The 19,075-nt window shown below is 44.3% G+C and overlaps 1 protein-coding gene across 1 annotated transcript; it reads left to right on the top strand.

The window, feature by feature from the left end:
* The first annotated feature begins 94 nt into the window (after nucleotides 1-94).
* On the top strand, nucleotides 95-16,409 carry C2H8orf37 (chromosome 2 C8orf37 homolog). Its single transcript, XM_039525493.1, has 6 exons — nucleotides 95-354; nucleotides 3,080-3,179; nucleotides 7,688-7,758; nucleotides 8,613-8,678; nucleotides 12,649-12,744; nucleotides 14,986-16,409. The coding sequence occupies exons 1-6, from the start codon at nucleotides 230-232 to the stop codon at nucleotides 15,143-15,145; spliced, it is 618 nt and encodes a 205-aa protein (XP_039381427.1). The 5' UTR covers nucleotides 95-229; the 3' UTR covers nucleotides 15,146-16,409.
* The last annotated feature ends 2,666 nt before the right edge of the window (nucleotides 16,410-19,075 follow it).

Below are 19,075 nucleotides of genomic sequence, written 5' to 3'. Positions count from 1 at the left end.
CGGCCAGTACTTTTTTTTGGCGGGGCCCCTGCAGCGCCTCCCTGTTCGTGCGGGTGACGCGGAGGTCGGGAATGTTTTATTAGTTTGCTGGAGAAGCGAGGCGGGGCGGCAGCCGTACCGGCCGGGCTCGAAGCCTTTCCGCGGAGGCGCGCCCGGCCCGGGCCCCCCCTCCCGCCGTGGCGCGCGTGCCCGCGGGCTCTTTGGCAACCGCCGACGGCGCGGCCCGGCGATGGCGGAGGATCTGGACGCGCTGTTGGACGAAGTGGAGACCAAGTTCTGCCGCCTACAGGCGCTGGGGGCGGTCGGGCAGAGAGACCGCGGCGGAGGCGAGGAGGCGGCCGGGGAGAGGGACAGGTTAGCGGCGGGAGTGGGTGCGCCTCGCTGCGCTCTGGAGAGCCCGGTGCGGCTTCCCGGCCCCTCCGTCCAGGCCCCGGGCTCCGTCCCTGCCTTGGGCGTCGCGTGTATCCCCTGCGGCCTCCCCCGTCCCCGGGGCGCTGCGCGTGCCCGCGCCCCCTGTGGCCTCCCCCGTCCCCGGGGCGCTGCGCGTGCCCGCGCCCCCGGCGGCCTCCCCTGTCCCCGGGGCGCCGCGCGTGCCCGCGCCCCCTGTGGCCTCCCCTGCCCCGGGGTGTTAAAACTCCGGTCAACATCACAGTGGGGGCCCGGGGCTAAGCCAGGCTCCCTGCTTGTCCTGGCTCCGTGCAGCTCCCGGAAGTGGCCACCAGGTCCCTGCAGCCCCCAGGTTCATGGGCAGCCAGGGAAGCTCCCTACGCAGCCCCCGCCCCAAGAGCCGGCTCTGCAACTCCCATTGGCTGGGAACCACAACTGCTGGGAACTGCCGGGGCGGCATCTGTGGGCGCATGGGCAGCATCCAGAGCCTCCCTGGCCATCCATGCACCAAGGGGTTGCAGGACCTGGCGGACGCTTCCTGAGAGCTGTGGTAAGTGCTGCTGGGACCCCACACCTTGTCCCGTACCCCAACCCTCTGCCCCAGCCTAGAGTCCCCTCCAGCAACCCAAACTCCCTCCCGGAGCCCGCACCCCCTCCCGCATCCCTGTCCCAGCCCTGAGCCTCTTCCCGCACCCAAACTCCCTCCCGGAGCCCGCACCTCAAACCCCTCATCCCCGGCCCCACCCCAAAGCCCATACCCCAGCCAGAGCCCTCACCCCAAACCCCTGCCCCAACCTGGAGCTGCCTCCTGCACCCCAGATCCCTCATCTCTGGTCCCACCCCAGAGCCTGCACCCCCAGCCGGAGCCCGCGACCCCCAAACTCCTGCCCCAGCCCAGTGGTGTCTCCTGCACCCCGAACCCCTCATTTCTGCCCTCCCCCGGAGCCCACACTCCCAGCCCAGAGCCCATACCTCCCCTGCACCGCAACCCTCTTCCCCAGGGGCACATGAGGAAAGACAAGCTTCAATTTGTCTGTAAAAGTACCAGGACTAAAAATACTCCATTCCATGATTTTGAAAGTACTCTGGGCCCTCCCTTAACACATAAGTTGGAGTGTGATGCTAACCACTAGTAAAGTTAGTGGTATCTTATTTGGAAGTTGAAGTTGAACCAAAGGCTAAGGGTGTCACTCAAGGCCAGTGCATTGTGGTAAACAAATGTTATTTGATATACTTTATTGATTATTAATAGTGGACTAGCAAGATACCATACTTGGAAATTAACTAGCCTATAAACTGTACAAAAATCAGTGTCACCTAATTTTGATTAGTAAAATAAACAAACATTCTGTGCAAACATGAATATGAACTACAGCAATACAATATTTATTAGCAAGCTATGTAAAAAGATCCCTATGCTATTGTTGTAATATACAGTGAAGTATGTACTGTCTACATGAAGTATGTAACCTGACTTTTAGTGGTTAAACACTAGCTTATTCTACAGTATGCAGAATGTTGAAATCGCTCATATCATTCCCAAAAAAACCCAAGACTGCATGTTACTGAGTCTGTAAATAACTCATTCAGTTTCTTCAGAACAACATAGGCATTTTTAATCTCTCATCTCCACCATCCTTACCTCCCAAATTGTCATTTAAACCAAGGATTGTCAGTTTGTCTTTGTTTCTCAGCGAGAGAGAGAGAGACACAACCACTGGTGATAAATGCCAACCTAGAGGCAACCATGGTGGAGATAAGAGATGTAAAAATGCATTAAATCCTTTTCTCTAATTGATCATTTGATCCTTATTTTTCTGTAATTGCTAAACTGTAATGTTGTAATTGATAATTTAAGCCCTTAAATAGAAATATTCACAAATCTAAGCAGATTTTCAGTGGGTTTAATGTTAGATTCTTATTACTGTATTCTGTATTTCCTGAAATACAGTACCATAACTACTCTGAACTATTCTTTGCTTTTTCCATTTCAATTTATATTCTTAAGGAACTTTCATATTGTAGGTTTTGTCAACCCATTACAATAATTAGGTTTTAAAGCCATTGTTTAGCACTTGTGTTTGATGCAGGATCAAAGTTTTGTAGTTGTATTTTTTAATTTGTGTTAATTTAGAGCCAAATTCAGACATGATTTAAACAGTCACAGATCCGTGTCTTCAACAGCAAATTGAACTGGTTTACACAAGGTATGAATTTAGCATTGAATGTTAAGGTATTGTCTCAAATATATATATAAGCAAGGACATTCGGCGAACACCAAAGCTGTCATTAATGGTTCCATATGTAGCTATATACTATACTATAAATATGTCTGTAAAATCATGCAGTGTTGTGTATCAAAATTTTGAAACACAAATTAAAATTGTGCTTCAGAAACTACTGTATTTTGATCTGTCTGAAAAGAGTCAGGAATCATAAGCAGACAGACTTATATACTCTACATTGCATTGACAATTCAGTAGTGTGTGCGAATGTTCAGGCTGATCTGTAATTTTCCTCTGCTCTTATGCCACTAACATTTCATGCCTTAGATATGAAAGATATGTTAGAGGGAAAATAGATGAATGTTTTTTAAATGTTTCTTGAAACCTAGGTAGGTATGGTTGAAACCGTTGAAACTAGTTTGACTGCTCATTTTACACAATGATGGATTTTCCTCTACATTTTTCAGATCAGCTAAAATACTAACAAAGGCTGTCATTGATGAAGAGGACATAGATGACGTAATTAAAGATATCATTGATGAAAGCAGTTTTTCCAAAAAACCTATGGTAAGTAGAGTTCTGAAAAATGCATGAGGAGGTTCAGTCAGAAAATTTTCAGAAAAGGGAGTTTTGGGGAGGTTTTTATTTGTTTGTTTTTTAATTGTGAGAGAGTAGGTGGGTTTAGTGAACTTGGGAGCTCAGGATGTGAGAACTGTGTGGAGGTTCAGAGAGTCCAAGAACCAGACTCTCTTCCTCAATAAGTGGTGCAGCATGGACAAGAAATTATGGAAGCTATGGCCCAGATCCAGAAAGGGATTTAGGCATTGTAGTGCCTAACTTTTAGACATCTAGAAAGTCACAGGATCAACACTGCAATTCACAAAGCCTGAGTTAGGTACCTTGGCTCCCTATACAATGACTGGGGAGATCACAGAAGCCAGCATGGTAGTCAGGGAGCTGGCAATGCTAACCCATGGGAAATTCTAAGGAGAAGTGTGTGTCCTAAACCATACTGCTCTGGCAGAGACAGGTACCTATCATAGAATATCAGGGTTGGAAGGGACCTCAGGAGGTCATCTAGTCCAACCCCCTGCTCAGAACAGGACCAATCCACAACTATTTTTTTTTGCCCCAGATCCCTAAATGCCCCCCCAAGGATTGGGCTCACAACTCTGGTTTAGCAGGCCAGTGCTCAAACCACTGAGCTATCCCTCCTATCTCTGCTAGTAATCCACGATTAAAAACCCATCTCCTGGAGTCAAGTAACTTAGGCCTGGTCTACACTGGGGTGGGTGGGGGGTCGAACTAAGGTACGCAACTTCAGCTACGCAAATAGCGTAGCTGAACTCGAACTACCTTAGTTCGAACTACTTACCCGTCCTCACGGCGCGGGATCGATGTCCGTGGCTCCCCCGTCGACTCCGCCACCGCCGTTCGTGGTGGTGGAGTTCCGGAGTCGACGGGAGCGCGTTCGGAGTTCGATATATCGCATCTAGATGAGACGCGATATATCGAACTCCGAGAAGTCGATTGCTACCCGCCGATCCAGGCGGGTAGTATGGACGTACCCTTAGGGTATGGCTACACTTGCAGCTGTACAGCACTGGGAGTTAAACCTGTCTTCGTACAGCTGAGTAGGGAAAGCGCTGCAGTCTGGCCACACTGACAGCTACCAGCACACTGTCGTGGCCACATTTGCAGCATTTGCAGTGGCATTGGGAGCAGTGCATTATGGGCAGCTATCCCAGCGTTCAAGTGGCTGCAACATGCTTTTCAAAAGGGGGGGTGGAGTGGAGTGTGACAGGGAGCATGGGGGAGAGAGAGAGTGGATTTTTGGAGCCGACACTCTGTCAGCAGCTGCTTTGCAAGTTCCGAACCCCTCCCGCACCCCTTTCTCACTCACTGAAAGCAAACAGCAGCTGATAAGCAGCCTCCCTGAAATGGACCCCCCGCTCCCTCCCTCCCGCGCGCCATGCCGCTTCTCTCCTCAAGCCCCTTCCCTCCCCATCTCTTCAAGCAAACACTAGCTGTGGGCGTTCCAAAGGGAGCCCCCCTGCCTGCCTCTGCCCATTCACAGCAAACACTAGCTGTGTTTGTTTTTTTGATAAGCAGCTTCAGGAGCCCGGAGTTCACAACAAAACAAAGAGAGGCATCACAACAAAACAAAGAGAGTAATCTTTACTTAAAAGGATTATGGGAAGCTTCCGGAGGTCAGTTACAGTGTACTAAGATTATTCCCTGTTTACACTGGCACCCCAGCGCTGCAGCAGCAGCGCTATACTCTTTATTCCTCTCATGGAGGTGGAGTACAAGCAGCGCTGTAGCCAGGGAGATACAGCGCTGTATGTGCCTTGCCAGTGTGGACGGGGAGTGAGTTACAGTGCTATAAAGCCACTAACAGCGCTATAACTCTTAAGTGTAGCCAAGGCCTTAGGGTCCTAAGTATTTTTTTGCAGGAATAAGTTCCACAGAAAATGGTGGGAAGAGGAGACAGTGATGGTGTTTATAATTTTTAGCACAGAGGTTAGAGCACTTGCCTGGGATGTGGGAGATCAAGGTTTAATTCCCCCCCAGCCTTTGCCAAAGGAGGAGAAAGGATTTTAACAGGTATCTCCAACCTGCCACAAAAATGCTCTAACTACTGAGTTATGCGATATTCTGGTGTGGGGCTCCCAGTCTTTCCTGTTGAAGCTGTTCCATTATGAATAAGTAGTAAAAGAGTCATTGGAGCAGGGGAACTGGACCTTGGTCTCCCACCTCCCAGATGAGTGCCCTAACCACCAGGCTACACAGTCATTCTCTCTCTCTCTCTCTCTTTCTTTAGCAGGAGATATTGAGAGAGCCCTGACACATTGCCTAGGGATACCCAGGGTTATGAGGCACCTTGCTACCACCTGCCTTATCTGTGCCTGCCATGGTAATCCCCAACTCCTCCAGCCAGAGGCAACACAAGCACTCCCCTCTAGGCCTTACAGGCCCCACTGTTACTCTACAGGTTAGTGATAGATACAGTCCAACCTTTGAGCCCTCCAGCCCCTGGTCCACTGGTATCTGCAGTATTCACAGATTCGTTGCTTCCAAAGAAACAGTACTCACCAGCTTACCAGTTCTCTCTCATATCACCTCGCCACTCAACACATAGCCTTTTGATGTACTTGATTTTACTACAAATATAAGTTTATTTAACAAAGCACAGATTCAAGTAATAGCAAGTAGTATTGGGAACAAATATTTACATATAAAATAGTTATAATGCATTCTTGAGCTTAGACTTAATTACCAAGATACTCTCATGTCTTGTAGAGTTTGGCTCACCCAAAATCCTTGCAGCGCTTTTTAGCCAGCTTAGCTGTGATACTCCTTTCATGAGACAAGTATGCTGTCAGCTTGACTCCTGTATGAAGGATTCCATGTGTTCTTCCCCTCTGGCCCCCCAGATATATCAGTCCCATCCTTGTCTTTATTCGTAGACAGGGCACCCCCTGCTCATTGTTTCATCCTGTGAATTTCCTCTCTTGTAGATTTCACAATCTCTTCTTTTGCCTGTGGCTCAGTATGCAAATAGGCCTACATTGTGAGCCATACAATACACCAGGGGTAGGCAACCTATGGCATGCGTGCCGAAGGTGGCACACAAGCTGATTTTCAGTGGCACTCACACTGCCCGGGTCCTGACCACCGGTCGGGGGGGGGCTCTGCATTTTAATTTAATTTTAAATGAAACTGCTTTAACATTTTAAAAACCTTTTTTACTTTACATACAACAATAGTTTAGTTATATATTATAGTCATAGAAAGAGACCTTCTAAAAATGTTAAAATGTATTACTGGCACGCAAAACCTTAAATTAGAGTGAATAAATGAAGACTTGGCACACCACTTCTGAAAGGTTGCCGACCCCTGCAATACACAAATGACCAGCCCAGGGTGATAGGTGTCTGCTGCCTCCTGTCTGAAAGGAAATTATTTGAGGTGTTTCACCTCTTGGTGACCATCCTTAACTCCAAGACCTTAACAACATATATTTTAGAATAGATACATAACACCTTAAATATTATCCACACATACTTTTTGCAGTGATGACAGTGACCAGTGGGCTACTGGCTCTTGGTAGAGACCTCACATGCCACTCTTTGGTGAACTGTTATGCTTATATCCAACCCAGAGGATCCCTGTAAAACCCTGTGCATCCCCCATGCCTTCTGCCGTTTGGCACCAAGAAGACCCTGGGTCACAAGGCCAGTATCAGAATATCCAATAACTCAGTAAATAAACCCTATATGAGCTGCTATTAGGGAAAACTTCAAAAATTCCAATTAAATGGTCTTGTACTTTCTAATTTCTTTTTCTGTCATTACTTGTCTAAACAGAAGCTTTCTCTTCTTCAGTCTACCTCCTTTTGCCATTTTATTAACTGATGTTGCAGTTTGGTGTGTTAGTGTTTCATGGAAGCATTGTCTGGTGGTTAGCGCACAGAACTGGGAATCAGAGTTAAACCTAGCTATGCTATGCATTTACTGTATGACTTTGGGAAAATCACGTAGGCTTCAATTTTTAAGTGTCTACTAATTTTCAGTGCCACGCTTGAGACATCTAGGATGTGCTTAAAGGTGGGGGGGGGGGGCTGTGCACCCACAATTCCAGTTGGCTGGATTTGAAAGATGTACGTTTTGAATTCAAGTTATTTGATTACTATCCTGGGCCAGATCATCATTCCCTCCTGCCCCACAACACCCAAATAGATTTGTATGGAGAGGGGCAGAATCTGCTGCCTCCATTGCACAGGCTTCTCACAGAGCTCTCTGCAGAGTGGGGGAATCTGCATTTGGGGAGGAAATTGGATGAGTATAAGTGTTTTATGAGCCTGGTTCCCTATCCACCAATGCGAGTGGGTATCTGTTAAAATTGTGATGCTTTTTGAGAAGAGCCAGATCACTGTGATGGGCAACTTGCAGTTTTTCTACCCTCATTCCAGCTTCCATCAGAGAGGTTTCTGGCCCTTGCTTCTTAAGCCAAACTGCATAGCTATGTATGTTGTTGTAATGCTGCCTGGTTCTCTCTCTCTTTTGGAATAGAAACTGAAATCTAAATCTGCAAGTCCCACATCTGAAAGAAATAGTGTTTCCATTCAGGCTCATGGTAAAAGGTATGTGAAGAATGCTCAACTGAATAAACTATTGTGTAAATTCTATAATCAGTCTAGTAATGTATACTATTTAAACGATGATGACACTGAATTACTAAGTATTATGGGGAGCTTTCATAGGAGAAAGGACAAATAATTCAGCATTTTGACAATTTTCTGATTCCAAAGAAACCATCACAATCTTGGTAAATTGTTCCAATGGTTAATTACCATTAATAACTTACACTTTATTTCCATTCTGAATTTATCTAGCTTCAGCTTCCAGCCACTGGATCTTGTTATACCTTTGTCTGCTAGATTGAAGAGCTCATTATCAAATATCTGTTCCTCATGTAGGTACTTGTATCCTGTGATCAAATCTCCCCTTAGGCTTCTCTTTGTTAAGATAAACAGATTGAGCTCCTTGAGTCTATCAGTATAAGGCATGTTGTCTAATGCTAAATTAAAGTACTAAAGATGACTCCAGTTGTAAATAATGTTCTGCCACATGAAAAAGCATTAACAGTTCAAAATTAATGTTCTGTTTTACTTTTCTGTGTTTATTTTAAGTCCCTATACTATTTGGTGAACACGTTGCATATAGTAGAGTGTTTCTGTGACTCTTGCTTATGCACATGCTGAAAAACCTTTAACTCCTTATATGCTCCTGGGTGTTCAGCATAAGTCCAATAGAGTAACACTTATTTTACAAATACTGTACTTTGCCATTCTAATGAAAGTAATGGACTTGCTGAAAAGGTACATATGCTCATTGGCACATGACAGACTAGGTCAAATCAACGTAGGTTATTATTATGCTACTTTTCCCAAATGACTTCAACTAATTTTACTATTTCTCTGTTGAATTCATGTAGCTGTTGTCCAGTGTATCTTGGCGGAAGCTCTACACCACGTGGTATAGGAACAAATATTTCACAGAGGTAGGAAATCTAAAAGATACTGTTCTATTTGCATTATTTCAGTCTTGATCCAAGATAAGGTGCTTATGTACAGTTTCTGTTGAGCGTTTTAATAAGTGGGTTAAACCTACCTTACCTAAACATGTAAGAGATTTTGAGAAATTGAGTTACATGTTGAGTATGTTTTAGAGACCCCTTGAGAGTTTATCTGCTCAGTCTTGACACTAAAGATTCTATGGCCCTTTTTATAAAAGTAGGGTATGCTTGCTCTTATGATTTTACCATTTCATTAGTTCTTTAGTTATAGTTATCCAGCCTAGGCCGGACTTGGATTTTTAATTTAAAAAAAAATCAATTAAAGTTTCAGGCCATCTTTAGACATTTTAAGGAAGGAAAAAGCATGTAAGGCAACCTTTTTCCTTTGCAGGTAACATTTAAAAAAAAACAAAACCCATCAACTTACAGCAAGTCACAAAAAATTTCAGCCTAAACGGAATTTTCTTCTAAATCGTGTTTTTAAAGTGCTTATAACAAACAGCATCTTCACAACCAGAATTATGGGCCAGATCTTGATTCCTATGCTAAGGATTTGCACAGGGATTTTATGTGGGAGACCAAATCTTTCCCTGTAAAGCTAATTTGGTGCCCACTAGCTTCAGTTGTGTATATGACCTTTACACCCCTTACCTCAAAAGGCAGTTTTGTTTAGTGGACCTACTTAGTTGTGGTTACACACGCCATGCAACCACTCAAACGTGCTTAGAAAGAGGAATTGTGGAGTATTGCTCCTTAGTGCACAGGGGAAGCAATCTTCCTCAGTGGCCTTTTCCAGTGTGACCTGTAATAGTGTATGTGTAGCAGTTCAGCTGCTTTTGAGCCCTCTGCAGCATATTATCCTACTGCACTGCACTAGCATAGGTCTACAATCTAGTAGCCTAAATGTAGTCTTCCATATTTTTCATCAGGAAAAACTGGCAATCTAGCCCAAGAGCTCTCAAACTTAATTGCACCGCGATTCCTTCTGACAAAAAAAATTACTACAAGACCCCAGGAGTCGGGGACTGAAGCCTGAGTCTGCCCTAGCCCCACTGCCCTGGGAAGGGGGGGGGGGCAAAGCACCAGGGCTTCAGCCCTGAGGGGGCTGTAACCTGAGCCCTGCCATCCAGGACTGAAGCCAAAACCTGAGCCCCACTACCCAGGGCTGAAGCCCTTGGGCTTCCACCCCAGGCAGTGGGACTCAAGTCTTCAACTTTGGACCCAGACCCCAGCAAGTCTAACACCAGCCCTGGCAACCTCAGTAAAAAGGGGTCACAACCCACTTTGGGGTCACAACCCAGCGTTTCAGAACCACTTATCTAGCCTAAAAATCATTGTGAAAAAATAAGCTTTTAAAATACCAGCATTCTCCACTGTTAAATAATTTACCTAATACTTCAGTTTAAGTATATTACTATCCATTTTTCCCCAGGAGTTTTAAAACTGAAAAGGCTATCTTCAGATTAGTTGGCAAATGCAAAACTGCTTTGCTAACTACTCACTTGCTTACGGTATTTTTGTTGTTTAAAGTTAAGCAGTATGTTAACGAACTCCTTTATATTAGGTCCTGTTCCTGCAGTTCTTACATTAATAGTCCTAAAAGCCCCAAGTTGGTAGGGTACTTAAACACATGTGGACCTTTAAGCACAGGAGTAGTCCCACTGGAAGTTACACGTACAGGCCATCCTGTTGAGGCCAGTAGAACTGCTCACAAGTGAGGGTTTGCAGGATCAGGCACATGGTAGTGGATTTTTCATCTGCAAGTTCTAAGGCTTTCTCTCTCTATTTTTTTATACCATATATTGTTTCCAACTGTAAGGACATACATCCACGATGAAACATAGGAATCTTACAAGGGCTTAGGTTACTGGTGAGTACATCTAAGTGGGGAGTGAAGGGAAATAAAACTGAAGACCAAATAGAAGACCACTGGCATATGACCTTTTAATATATGGATTTCTCTTCAAAAAGCTACAATTATTACTTTTTGTCTTTAAATGTTATAGTTAGAACTGCCTTGAGTTAGGGTTACCTAAAACCTTCCATTATAAGACTCAGTTTTTGGTTGTGAAGCTAACTGTTTAGACTGACGTTTTCCATGTTGAATGTCTGCCTCAGGCTGAATTTATTTATTTATTTATTTATTTTTACATTTAGAAAAATTAGTTTAGCCATTTCTGAGAACAAGGGAAAATAACTTTTTTTAATATTTGGCAGAACAAGTTCACCATTTTATTGAGCTCTAATGCCTCCATAATTCAGAGCAGGGTCTCTATATGTTTCTGAGGGTGGGGAATGGTCCCGGTGGGGTCAGAATGGTACCTTTGCTGCCCCTGTAAACATTTACCCAAACTTGCCAGGCACCACAACTGAGATCAGGGAGCCTCTCTCCTGTGCTCTTATTGCTCCCCTGCTGGTGCCCAGGCAGTGTGGAAGAGGAATCAGCCTGTTTCGAGTGCTGAGGAATGAGAAGCAGATGGAAGAGCTGGGGATAAGAAATGGGGGAATGGGGACCCTGCTCCAGGGAGGGGAACAGGGGCAGGTGGAGATAGAAATAGCACCCCTGGGAGAGGAAGACATGGTTGGGGACTGGGATAGAAGCAGGGCCGACAAGAAGAGGGGGGAAGCTGGTACAAATTACTGGGGCCCGGCGGTCTGGAAGGGGGACCAGGGACCGGCTTCGTCGGCCCTGTTTAGCTGGTCCGCCCTTGCTGGGGGGCCTGAAAAAAATTTTCACCAGGGCCCGAACCCGCTCTCGGCGGCCCTGGATAGAAGTGTCTGTAACAGCTAGAGATCACTCTCCTCCAGAATCTGGAGCAGAACCCAGGAATCTGAATTCCCTACAGACCTCTGCTGTTAGCCAACATGTGTGAAGCCTGCTGACAAAGTATGTGTCTCACCCTCCTCTTGTGGCTGTCCTGCAGATAACCACCTAAAATTATTACTATCGCCAGTTAGTTATTCTGTTAGCTCAAATGAGAGTGCTTGTGCTGTGTGTCTAAAGATTCCAACTGTGGAGGTCAGTATGGATGGAATTTGTTTGTTCAGTTTGCTTTAAAAAACCCAGTAAATTACATGCAAAAAATTATGTTAAGAGAACGTTATGGTTGTCAAGTCAAGCATTTATTTATTTCTATTCCCATTCAGTGTATGGTCCCATACCTTATTTACTGTGTACCATCCAAATCTGCACTGAATACAGAATTAATAATTCCTTTTAGACACTTATCACCATTGTATCTGAATGCTTCACAAACATCAATCCTTACAGCACCCTTGTGAAGGGAGGTGATGGTATTCTTATTTTTACAGGTGGGGAACTGAGGCACAGAGAGATTAAGACCAACATTATCAGAAGTGTCTACCAATTTTAAGTGCCCAACTTGAGGCACCTAGGGTCTGATTTTTCAGAGAAATTAGAATTGCATAGCACTTTGTATGTTTAAAGCACAGCTCCCATTGACATCAGTTGAGTGCTCAGCACTTCTGCAAATTAGGCACCCAGAAAATGAGGAACACACAATAGCCAACTGTGAAATTTTTGATTTAAGGGATATACTCAGCATCATCGAGGAACTCTCTGGCAAAGGCGGGCATAGAATCCAGGGAAGCATTTCGCTTCCTTAGCCATGAGACCATCCTTTCTCTTCCTACAATCCCCTGCCTCATTCACTACACATCTTCCACCTTCACCTTCCAAATGAGGCAGGAGTTGAGACAAAAGACTACATAAACTGTATTAACCTAGTTAGTTCCCAGCGTACCATCCAGCTGGTGCACTGAATGAGGCATTGGAAGGTATGGTATGGGCTCACGCAATTAAAGCATGTAGAATGCCTATGCATGAGAGGGAACCTTAGTTCTGGCATTTTGAGCACCTTTGAGCACTTGATTTTGAAATCTTAATGTATCTTTGTAATAAATCACTGATATTTAATTATTTTACTTTGAACAGAACATGTGATCAGCTACGTTGTACTGCCTGTGACTTCCATGTGTCTCATTACAATGACTACCAATGGGATAAGTCATGTGATTATCTCTTTTTCAGGTATGCCTCAGGTAGACTTGAAATTAGTATTTGGGGGGTAATATGCTTATCAGAAATGTACATTTTAATAGATAAAGAGCCATATTTATTGCTGGCATAATCAGTGTCACTTTCACTAGTGATTAATTTGGCCTCTTGCGTTCTACTGCAGGATGTCTCATTTATGAATAAAGTAAAAATATGATTGTCCTTATGTATATTTGCCACCATGTTTTGGGTGACATAGACTTATTGCTTCTGTCAGGATTTTTCTCTCCACTGTTAAGTACTGTGTTCATGCTGTGTGTATAAGCTGTTCAGTGAGACTCAAGCAGTTTAAAAGCCTTTTTTTAAAAATGCAGAAGCTTGACTAAATGCAAGACTTTCCAGGGGAAAAAACCTTGGACCAATCACTTTCAAAATAATTTTTTTTTCTTTTTTTTTTTTGTTAAATTGTGGTATTTCTCCCTCTTCCCCACCACAATGGGGATTTGAAGTCCCTGAATTTATCCTTTAGCCACTTGACTTCTAATTTCTCTAAAACCTTTCCTAGGTTGGATTGTAATTACAAATAAGAAGTTTATTCCTGATTCATACAGGGAATTTAAATACAGTGCATTCCATTTATTTTGATAAACTTTTGATCAAAACAGATTTTGTTCTCTTAAAATACATTGATCAGGCTAATTGGATGTTCAGATTGTTTGTGTGAACACCAGGGGGTGTATTGTAGTTTATAAAGAACACTAACACCTTATAATAACACATTAGTAAGTCATCTTGTTATTAATAGTCTCTTCCTTGTTCTCTCTGATCTTAAGAATTGACAATAGAGACCCTTTTTTTATTAATACAAATTATTAAAAATACTCTGCACTGATAAGTTTTTGATATGACTCTTTTGTAACTAGAGAGTTTCATGGACTAAAGGGAAGAATGTATATTATTTAATGTACAAGTTATTCTGTTCCTGAGATTTTGAATGAATAAAATGAAGAATCTAATCAAATGAAAGGCATTGTTATCAACTATTTCTAATTTGATTATAATGTGTAATCCTCAACATGATGTTCAGCAATTTAGGCTAACCTGGAATTAAAGCAAATTAGGGGATTAAAAGTGAGAATGAACCGGTTACATACCAAGCAGAATAGACAGAGGACAAATATACGTAGGGCATGTCTACACTACAGACTTAAGTTGACATATGTCAGGTTGACTTACAGTCACCACAATAATTACTGCAGAGGCTGATGTCCACACTACCCTTCTTCTGTTGGTGGTGTGCCTCCTCACTAGGAGAGCTTCCACTGACGGAAGAGGGATAGTGTGGGAGGCTGAAGGCCAGGACTCTCAGCTCCCTACTGGAAACCAGCTCCCCCAGGCTTCTTGGCTCCCCGCTCCTGGCTGGGAGCAAGGGACAGCCTCCTGGGCTTCTCGGCACCCCTATAGCAGGGAATGAGGAGCCTCCAGGCAGCATCCCACTTGGAGCGAGGGGCAGCCACCTGGGCTTCTCGGCTCCCTGAGCAGGGGATCCGGAGTGTCCGTTTGCCGCTTTGATCTTTTGGTAGCCTTTAAAAGCTATAGTCAAAGCTCCTACAATGACAGTCCATTAACTGACAGGGAACTGGTTCTGAGGGCAGCAGTGCTGCATTTACTGGGGGTGTGGGGGCTGTGTGCTTCTGGTCCTCCTTCAGGTAAGGAAGAGGATTCTTAGCAACTGCTCTGGCACCAGCAGATAAAGGACCACAACCACTACACATGTTCTTAAAGTGTATGTGATTTCTCACTTCAGATCTCATGATAGTGGAAGAAGGAGGCAAGGAGAGGGAAAAACAGTCTTGAGAGCTTGTGGGTTGGAAGAAGATAAGTAGATGTAGGCAACAGGACCAGGAGCCCGTAGAGTAGCTAGAGAGGAGTAACACTACTGTTCTCACTGGCAGTTTCCTGCATGCATAACGACTGCCATAGAAGCAACAGCTGTCTAGCAATCACATTAAAGTGTAATGCACCTAGGATGCTAAAAATTTGTGTAAAAAACCCACAGATGTAATAAGGTGTCTTTATAAAGCTAGTCTGTTAGAGTGGTTTCAGCAGAATGCATGGGCTAAGATCTTTTCGCAGCTTCACACTCAACTCCCGCTGAAGTCAGTCCCAGTGTACGCACATCCAATGTCAGAATTTGGCCCCATAGTGCTAAGTGCTTATTTTATAGAAAAAACTAACTCACATGATACTAAAGTGAACTTATTTGATTGACAGGAATAACATGCCTGAACTCAGTAAATTAAGAGCAAAGATGATGAAGAAGAAGGGATCACGGGCTTATGCTTGTCAGTGCAGCTGGAGATCCATTGATGAACTAACTGACCTCCGAACAGACCGGCAGCTTCGTTGGGTCTGTGGTAAACATGTAGAATGAAGTCTTCTCACATGTTTGGTATGCGTTCCTGTGTGAAAACAGACTTTCAAGTCAAACTGACTTCCTTTTAGCATGCATTTCCCACTCCATTTTCTGAGAACAGAAAGGAACCCGAATGTGTTATCTAGAGCTAGATAGTGACACTGAATTCAAAACTGAACATTTTTCCTCACTGTAGCTGTCTCATGAATTAAGGGAATTCATAGAGGAAACAGCCAGCTTAGAAGTGTCAATGATAAGTGGGCTTGAAGAGCCCCTCCCCTAGTGCCAATGGAGGGAGAAGAAGCCAATGAAACCGAATGGGTCACAGCAAAAGGGAAGAGCAAGAGCCCCTAGGCACAGCCCCGTGAGCCAGCAGAAGTCTGTACAAGATCTTTGACTCCCTGGAGATGGGGAGCAGCCATGCCCTATGGCACTCACTCTTTCAGAGATGGGTGGATATCCACATGGGAATTAATGCTCCTCCTCCCACTCTGCCTGTAGCCTTATGCAGAGGTGCCAAGGTTTGCAGCTCAAGGAGTGAGGGATCCAAATGGATGAGAACAAGACCAGCTGTCACCACACAGGGCTTCACTTTCCTTTACCCTCAAATTCCCAAGAACTGCAGATTTTGGAGACTCCCATCCAAGCTCCTTAGTACTCACTACTCTTTGGTTTCCTCTGTCCAGAGTGTGACATTCTGTGGAAACTGAGGTTTACCACGTAGTTTCTTGGCCTGGTCTCTCCTCGCTCTTTTGGTTTCACTGCAGGAGGGAGGACAGTATGTCCCTGAATTATTTAACAATATTCAATAAGATAAGTTGGGGAAATATTACCTCTGCAACAGTTAACAAAGATGTTCACATTTAAGAGTGCTACAAGATATATCCCAACTGTCCTCGTGTTTGGGCTTTTCAGTTAAAAGCTTCATTTCAGAAATACTCCACCCCCCAAAAGTGTGACTTGCCCATTGCATTCCCCCTTAAAACAGCTCCCAGTATCACGTTAGTTGATGAGATGTTTTGATTTAATATTAATGTCATAGCAGCTAATAAGTCCTTGTTTTCTTCACTACCCGCATATTTAAAATATGCACAAGTATTATGTATGGCTTGTTTTGTTTCAGCACTGGAAATTATCATATTGAAAAATGGACTATAATTGAATTTTGGCAAAGGGGATGGGATCATTTCATACAGTGATGTAAAAGAAAATGGAATGAAAACACTGTACTGAAAATATTTTTACTATTCAATAAAATAGTATTCTAAGGATTAATTCAGAATTACTTGACTTATGCAATTCCACGTATACAAAGTGGTAACTGGTTTTTAAACACCTGTCATACTTTAATTACATCAGGAGAAATATGAGGAGCATTCTGCAGTAAGCAGATGAATGAAGCAACTCAAAAAGATTGGATATTACTGTCATTAATTTCTTGGGAGGGTTGTAATTAAGAAATCCTCTTAACCAATCTTATAACAATTGTCATGAATCTAAAATTCTGGATAGGTGGTTCTAATAAATGTAAATCTTCCCTTATTAGCAAAGAGAATTTTCTTGGCTCTTCTGATGATGCTGTATTGTCATCTTCATCTAACTACTAAAGACAGTCTTTTCACATCCTTGGCCAAATTGTCTGTGGTATGTTGGGTTGCAAGTAAAATTTGGTAAGTTTTCTGCTGGGTCTCCCTGCTATAGAGTTGATCATTCGGTCCTTAGAAAAATTTCCTAAGAAAACTCCTAATGAGTGTGTATCATCTGCAAGTTCACTGGTATTTCAAGGCAAAGTTCCAGCTTTTAGAGAATATACAACTGCAGGTTTCAGAAAATAGGCAAACCTAGAGATCAGTTGATGGACTAGTTCTGAAACAGCTCGTAGAAACTCTGCTTACCTGACCAGGGGCGGCTCTAGGAATTTCGCCGCCCCAAGCACGGCGGCACGCCGCGGGGGGCGCTCTGGCGGTCGCCGGTCCCGCGGCTCCAGTGGACCTCCTGCAGACGTGCCTGCGGAGGGTCCACTGGTCCCGCGGCTCTGGTGGAGCATCCACAGGCATGCCTGCGGGAGGTCCACCGAAGCCGCCTGCCGCCCTCCCGGCGACAGGCAGAGCGCCCCCTGCGGCATGCCGCCCCAAGCACGCGCTTGGCGCGCTGGGGTCTGGAGCCGGCCCTGTACCTGACAACCCAATACGAAGAGCTTCACCATCCTCGTTTGGATTTGTAAGGGGTAAGTATTCCTGGGTTTTCTTCAGATGAGTTGAGTGATGGGTTGGGGTAAGAAGAAACCTACGATCAGACCATGATTTATTGAAGAGTTCTTTAGGAGAAGGAAACTACTTTCCATTCTTCCTTTAGAGGGAGTTCAGGTCAGCTCTGCATTTCAACAAGTGATGAATTGCTTTGGTTTTGTTTGCCTAATTCAAAATGATTTTAGAGAAACTTCCCCTAAGTCTTTGCTACCCAGTATTTGGAAGGCACCTCTCCTATATGGAACCAAATATTCAAGACTTTTATTTCTGATAATGATATGCAAGATACACAGCTATTAAGCTGACCCAGTAGTAATGCTCTGGGAGATGTTGGTTTGCTGACTGGTCTCTTGTTTCCAGATTCAGCAACATCTGGCAGGGAGCTGTATGTGTGATGCTAAGCCAGTAATGAACAGGGAACCCCAGTCATTGCTTTCAGTGCTAGCAAGCAGAAACAAGGAAAAATGATGTGTTAATTTAGATGAAAAATATAGGCCTAAAGAGTCAAAGGTGCTAAGGTTTGGTATACAGAGACCTCAGCCTGCTTCAGACCATGGCAAATTCATTAGAAATCCTCTTAACCTATTATTAAAGATACAGAAAAGAAGGGAAAACAGTTAAAGCATTTGAAACGTAAAGAATTAAACATGGTCTCATTTTAACAACATCCCTTGTTCCCTTTTCTTTAACCAGAAAAAGTTATTAAAAGGGAAAAAGCCCCTTGCATGACAGTCTTTTAGATTATATCAAAGATGGTCATAACTGTCCCTTTTGGGGAAAATAGAAGTTAGTGGAGATGGGTTGCAACTGTTGTGCAAGCCCAGTCCTGCTTCCTCAGAAAACAAGCACCCAAAAAGGGAGAGAGAAAGACAGAAGATGTAGCTTCTCGGGTGCTAACTTTACTTGTGACCTCGCTGCTTGAGAAACACAAGCACAGCACACTGTCTTATCAACCACTCTGAGTCTTGGCAAACTTGTACCAGCATCGGGCTGTTTAGGACATTGCTTTTAGCTGCTTGTCTGGTCAAAGGCTTACAACAGTGTTGCAAAATGCACCTCTACCCCGATATAATGCAACCTGATATAACACGAATTCGGATGTAAGGCGGTAAAGCAGCGCTCTGGGAGGGGGGCGGGACTGCACACTCCGGCGGATCAAAGCAAGTTCAATATAACATGGTTTCACCTATAACACAGTAAGATTGTTTGGGTCCCGAGGACAGCGTTATATCAGGGCAGAGGTGTACGTAGCCTTGGCCAGCTAAGCCAGACTTTTTGTTAGACAGGAACAAAGAGGAGAGAAGAAATAAAGTGGAGAAGGAAAAGAACAGATGGGTGAGAGGGGACAAACTCTCATATCCCGGGTGTTGGCTGAGTTTCAGCCAGAGCCAGTAGATGTGGTGGTGTCATCTGGGTCCCTCTCTCTGCCCTGGTCTGGTCAAGACATCTCTGAGGATCAGAATGACAAAGGCCTGGGGCCCTAGCACATAGTGGGATAGCAGACTCAGACTCTAAGGTCAGAAGGGTCCATCATGATACTCTAATCTAAACTCCTTCACGTTGCAGGCCACAGAACACTCACTCATCCACTCCTGTAATAGACCCCCTAACCTCTGACAAAGGTGAAGCTCGCTCCTTCCTCTTCTCATGTCTCACAGTCAGCCAGCTTCACAGTAAGCCATATTTCCTCCCCCCCAAA

The sequence above is a fragment of the Mauremys reevesii genome, linkage group 2 (genome assembly GCF_016161935.1).
Source record: "Mauremys reevesii isolate NIE-2019 linkage group 2, ASM1616193v1, whole genome shotgun sequence".
In the NCBI taxonomy this organism is placed as follows: domain Eukaryota; kingdom Metazoa; phylum Chordata; order Testudines; family Geoemydidae; genus Mauremys; species Mauremys reevesii.
Note: the sequence above shows the minus strand (reverse complement) of the source record. Positions and strands in the feature narration are given on the sequence as shown.